This window comes from Hipposideros armiger, unplaced genomic scaffold (assembly GCF_001890085.2).
Source record: "Hipposideros armiger isolate ML-2016 unplaced genomic scaffold, ASM189008v1 scaffold_33, whole genome shotgun sequence".
In the NCBI taxonomy this organism is placed as follows: domain Eukaryota; kingdom Metazoa; phylum Chordata; class Mammalia; order Chiroptera; family Hipposideridae; genus Hipposideros; species Hipposideros armiger.
This window is the reverse complement of record NW_017731383.1, coordinates 1470337-1475991: the sequence shown is the minus strand read 5'-3', so window position 1 is coordinate 1475991 and position 5655 is coordinate 1470337. Positions and strand designations below refer to the sequence as shown.

Genomic DNA, 5655 nt, shown 5'->3' with positions numbered 1-5655 from the left:
AGTAAGCAATGTTTTCATAACTACACTGGAAAACTCAAGATGTATTATGTCCATGTATCTGCTTTTAAAATTAAGATCACAAAACCTTAAGTACTCAAACTTCTTCGAATTGTTTTGTCTCCATAAAATGGTCAGCTAGTAAAACAGAAAAAGAAGGAAAGATAGGTGTGAAAAGAAATATGAGAGCAACCAACACAAACAGGTCTGGGAAGCAGGCTGGAGGCCCACTGGTTTGTCCGGGCGACTCAATTCTGTGTGCCCACTGCCATCCTGCCCGAGACCTGTCTCTGGCCTTGAGTCCTTCTGACCATAATGCTGCAGCCCCAACAGAAAGGCCTGACCCGCTGCTGGAGACGGGCATTCGCAGGCCAAATGGAGTGTCAACTGAAACAGCAAACCCATCTTTTCAGTATAAATTCTGTACAAGTCCTAAACCCAATGAGTCAGCTTGTCTAGAAAGCTGTGAAATTACAAGGTGCTGGGATAGGAGTGGGAACAGACAGACACAACTTTTAGAGCTGCCAACAGAGCATGCTCAGCCCGTCAGCCAGCAGGAGCACAGGTCGTCCTCAACAACAGCTGCCTCGTGCTCTGGAACCCAGCCGTCACTCTCGTTTCTTTATTATACGCTTAAGAATTTCAACATGCTGAACAGGACACAAAATATTCTTTGCTGCATTTCTTTCTCAAAAGTTAAGATGAATTCTCTCCACTTTTGTGTTTGAAATTTTCCATAAGTTGAAGACCTTTCAAAAAGCAAAGGGGCCTTTAATTTCAAGAGGCATGCCCTGTTATAAACTAGTTCTTATTAATTTCAACCCTTTATGAATATTGAAAATGTATCCTGAAAAAAGAATTTCTAAGAAGCTAAAACTGAGACCTAGCAGAGAGAAGAGGGAAAGAGGCAGGTTCGAGCCACTGCAATGGAGCTATCTACCCCAGAGATGGGAGTCAGTCCTTGGGTTGCTTTTAAAGCTCACTTACCATACAATTAAGTGGCCTGTTCAGCCTGATCTGAATTTACAAGGTTCACAATAAAAAGTCCAACTTTTATACAAACTGTGGACTCCTTCCCACAATCTTAAAGTTCTTTACAAGAGTAAGAACTCTTTATAAGCTTCCCGTGCACAGTGAGGGAATAAATGCAGTCACTACACGTGAAGAAACAGGTTTCCTTCATCACTACCAGCCTACATGGCTGGTCACTTCTGGTTCATGGATTCCCAATCTGGCTCCAAGGGAAACACAAAGAAGCAATTCTCAAACTAAATAATAGATTNAAAAGCCTAAAATCCATTCTCCCAGTGACTGACACATCTTTTTAAATTGCATGCTCTTAACACCGTCTCCCCAAACCCCCTAACTGCCCACTTCCTGCAAGGGCCCAGCAGAGCCAGTGGACGTGGCAGTTCCAGCTCAGCCTCCACCTGGGGGTCTCCTCGCCCAGACGAGCAGTTAGCTACCTGGGGCACCTGTCTCTTGACCTGCTGCGGACCCACAGGAACAGGAGCGCAGTGGGGAGAGGGGAGGAGCAAGGAAAAGCGAGCCCTGCCTGACCGGGAAGGATTCGAAGACCAAAACAAAAATAGGAAAACTCTGTAAGCAGATACCCCTCAACAGTCGTTGATGCCACATGGAGCACTTGACTATCCCAGCGCTGCCGTTGAAGGGAAAGTGCATGATGCAGAGGCACTCTAACCTGCTGTCTGCTTTATAACCTGTTTTATAGCGAGACACAACAGGAGTCTTCTCATAGTCCACAATTCCCCTTATTTCTTCATATATCCAAGGGAATTAATAAAAAAAAAATCAGTTTTGTGACAGCCAATTGATTCTACCACAAATCTTACTAGGCTTTAGGAAGTGAAAGCTAAATTCCTTACAGGATTATCTCAGGAAAAGCTATCCTGAGGACACAGGAATAAAGCCACCGTCTTTCTGGTAAGGAAGTCCTGTGTGACGTCCCCAGGAGCATGTGGTGAGCATGGCCTGAGCACAGCCCCCACTTCTAAATGGGGGCCAGAGGTCCTCACTACCTCACTCACCCATGAAAACAATACCACGAAGCAACAATTGTTAATTCAATGCCAGTGTTTACTGAGGACCTACTGTGTGCTGGTAAGCATGAAGGACACAAGGAGAGAGCCCCATCTGGGCAAGGAGCAAGCTAGCAGCCAAGTGCCAGTGATGCTGCCCATGCCGCTGAGCAAGGTCAGCAAAGCCAGGGAGTGGGGCGTGTGATCCCAAGTTGAGGCCACAGTGTTGGCCACCAGAGGAAAAGACAAGACCTTGTCACTCGAAACAAGGGCCGAAAGCTGGAGTGCAGACAGGACCGGGAAAGGCAGCTCAGGGGCCGATTCTCCGGGGATTGAAGCGCTCCCTGCAGTGAGTCACAGCAGCATCACCGTACTCATGTGAACCCACGGCAGATCCACCGAGCTGCGGGTCTGGCCTGCGCAGCTGCCCCGGGGCCAGGCACTCTCTGGGAGACGTGACGCAGCTCTGCCCCCAAGTGCCACTTGTCCACCCCACCGGGTGGGCGATGGGCACGGCTACTTACTGATGAGGTCGATCTTCCCGTTGCTTTTCACGTGGTAGAAGGAGACCGATATCCGAGGAGTCTCTCCGTGCAGCACAGCGAATTTACTCCCATTGGGCTCCCAGGCAAAAGCTATGATGGGCTCTGTATTGAGAAAAGGCGGCCCTCTTTGGTCACTGAAGAAAACACTCCTGGGCAGTTAGTTCTCCCTGAGTTCTTAGATTCACTTAAAGGACCACATAGCAGGCCCAGGAGTATCACAAGCAGCGCACTCACACGTGCGAGACGCCTCAGGGACACCGCCTTCCCCGACAGTCCCAAGGGCAGTGGGGCTGTGCAGCCTGTGACACCTCCTGTGCTACACGCCTCGTGGTTTGTACGTAGAAGCCCTTGCCTACAAAGGGCTGAGTGTCTTTCTACCCAGGCAGGGGGCCAGCTTTACATGGTTTCCTATCTCTGTATTTTTCCCCTCCTCTCTCCAGCAAAACAGAATATAAAACAAACAAAACACCAAAGACACAGGCTAACTTTTCCATTTAAAGGCAGAAACGTGGCATTTGAACAGTTATCACAAGTCCAAGCAAAGCTAATAAACTGGGAACTTGTGTAAGATGAGCCCTGGGCAGCCTGTGGCCGCACATGAAGGCCTGTCCTCCGCACACTCTCCAAAGTGCAAATGACTAGGATCCTTGCTCCTCAGCATCGCAAGCGATCAGAGGTGTGAAGAGCGGGCCAGCTTCCCTTGGCAATCGGAGGTGGTAAGCACAAAGGAAAACCCTAAACAAATGTGCCGTGACTTAGACACACAGCCGGCTGCTCGCTGCGTCAGCGCTCAGTCTTGGCCGTTTCGTGCAGGCAAAGGACTCACATCAGAGTTCCAAAGGCCAAGTGTGAAAGGGCACAGAGGCCCGTTCAACTCCAAAATGACTCCAATGGAACTTGCCTTTCATTTCGACCACGTCGACAGGTACCTGTTTTTCTCTCATTCGGAAAATTTCAAAATTTGTGACAACACCCTGTTTAAAAAAGAAAAAAAGGAGGGTGATGTTCTGAAAATTGAAAGCACGAGAAAAACTTAAAGGACAACTTAAGAATTTAATGCAAGGTTACATTTATACACCTGGTAAAGACGTTATCTATCTAAAGTGATTAAAATTACACCCCTCACGATGAAACAAGGACTCTCAAGCGCTGGTGGAGGTACGAGCTGGCAGTTTCTGTGGAGGACAGCGCATGCATGCATGCGTACACGCACATATACTGGCCCAGATTCCACTTCAAAGAACTGCCCTCAAGGTCATATTCATGCACAAACTGCCCACAGATCCGCACTGCAGCTCATCTGAGGAACTTCTGTACTGCCCCAGCGACCCACCAACGGGGACTGATTAAACTACCTGGACAGCGGATGTCCAGCAGCATCACCTTCAAGATACACTCGTGTAAGGTGGGCTGCAGCACAAGCCAGAATGGCCTCCAGTGGAAACAGCCACATGGCCATTAATGGACGGCAGGCAGGGTCCGCATGGTGTGGCACAGCCATGCAGTGGTCAAGGGGGAGGCTCTGCCCATGCCCCCACCTGGGGGGCCCTGAAGACATGCTCAGTGAAGGGGGCCAGACACAGAAGGCCACACNCTAGGTGCTGCGCAGATGCCTTATCAGAGGCCTTTCGTGATCACGTCACTCTGCTTTATTCTTCTCTGTGGCACTAACTCCCCATTTACCTGTTCATTGTTTGCCCGCCCTCTCCATCCCGCCCTTGGTGGGGGCGGGCCTTGTCTCCTCAATGTCTGCAACAGCGCCCAGCCACTGAGAGCACTGGATGTTAACATTTTTTGAATGAATGAGCGATTGAATGAGTGAATAAATGAATAAGTAAATGAGGGAGTGAATGAATGAGTGGTGTGGGTGAAGTCCGCCTGGGAAGGGTGAGCTTTGCGACCCTGGGGACACGCTTCCTGTCCCCACAGCCTCACCTGGTCCCCCACTTTGTGCGCAATGAGGGTGGCTCCTTCCTCCAGTTCTGCATCGCTGAGCGGGCGGATCCGAAGTGCCACCTGTGGGCAGGACACCAGGCAGCTGTCCAGGGCCCCTGGCCCTGCCCCCTCTGCCCCTCCTGTGACCATCACACTCAGTGAAGCAGTCAGGCCAGTGACCCCCAGGCGCCCACCAGGCATTAGCTTCTCATGAACTGTGCGTGCCCCACGACTGAGAGGAGTGCTGTGATCCTGGTCCCCTCGTTAGTCTCAAATGGGGCGACGGAGGCATGTGCCCAAGGTCACACAGCTGCTAAGTGGTCTCCTGCTCCCCCAGTTACCACTGCTTCCCCCCACCAGAGGGACCAGCTTCCGCGCAGGCTGTGAGCACTTTCAGAGGAAACCCCCTGCCACGCTCTAAGGGGGCCCAAGGGAGGCCCTTGGGGACCCCAGGCCCTGAACCCTCCTCCATCACCATCCCCTGTGAGCTGTGGGCCCTCAGCAAGTCAGCACACCCCTCTAGGCCTCTGCTTTCTCCTGTGAGGGGACATTCCTCCTGGCAGAAACAGAAGCTGTGGCTGTCCCTGGGGGCAGTCATGACAGGGGTCTCTCTGGGAGCGAGTCCCCGGCCCCAGCTCACCCAGTGGTCAAATGGGCTGAGGTACCAGTCGCCCAGCAGATGGGTTTGGTCAGGCCTTGCAGAGCCTGGGTGGGGCCAGGGAGGGGGAGCCTACGCCACCCCATCTGGGGGTCCTGGTCCAGGCCCAGAGTTCCCAGGGGACTGAGTCAGAGGGCAGGAGGTGAAGGGGCGGTCTGGAGGCTTGGGGTGAGAAGTGGGGAAACGGGTGGGGTCACTGTGTCCCCAGAAAGGCGGCAGGACCCTGGACAGGGACTGCAGGCCTTAGGGGCACAGCCCTGTTGGGGGACACAGGGACACTCACCATGAGCTGCTTTTCCTTGGGTTCCGCCTCCATCATAGCTGGGCTGCCCTGGGCTGGGGAGGGGCCCGCGGTGGGGTGGGGGGGCATGCAGCCGGCAGGCCGGGCACTGCTCCTCGCTCTGCTAGCCAAGCTATGGAGACCGGCCTGTGCGTCAGCCCCGTCCCGCCCTGGTGACATCAGCAGGCCCCGGGGAGCCCA

The 5655-nt window shown here is 52.6% G+C and overlaps 2 protein-coding genes across 2 annotated transcripts in view; both read right to left on the bottom strand.

Moving 5' to 3' along the window:
* Window positions 1-5655, bottom strand: part of LOC109380142 (kinesin-like protein KIF19) — a 76196-nt gene that overhangs the window by 25722 nt on the left and 44819 nt on the right. The window lies entirely within an intron of this gene.
* LOC109380197 (eukaryotic translation initiation factor 3 subunit B-like) overlaps window positions 2532-5655 on the bottom strand; it is an 18207-nt gene continuing 15083 nt past the window's right edge. Inside the window, exons 5-6 of the mRNA XM_019637522.1 lie at window positions 3483-3555; window positions 2532-2683 (exon numbers count right to left, since the gene is read on the bottom strand). Coding sequence (XP_019493067.1) covers window positions 2553-2683; window positions 3483-3555 — 204 coding nt within the window. The 3' untranslated portion in view covers window positions 2532-2552. The remainder of the gene's footprint in view (window positions 2684-3482; window positions 3556-5655) is intronic.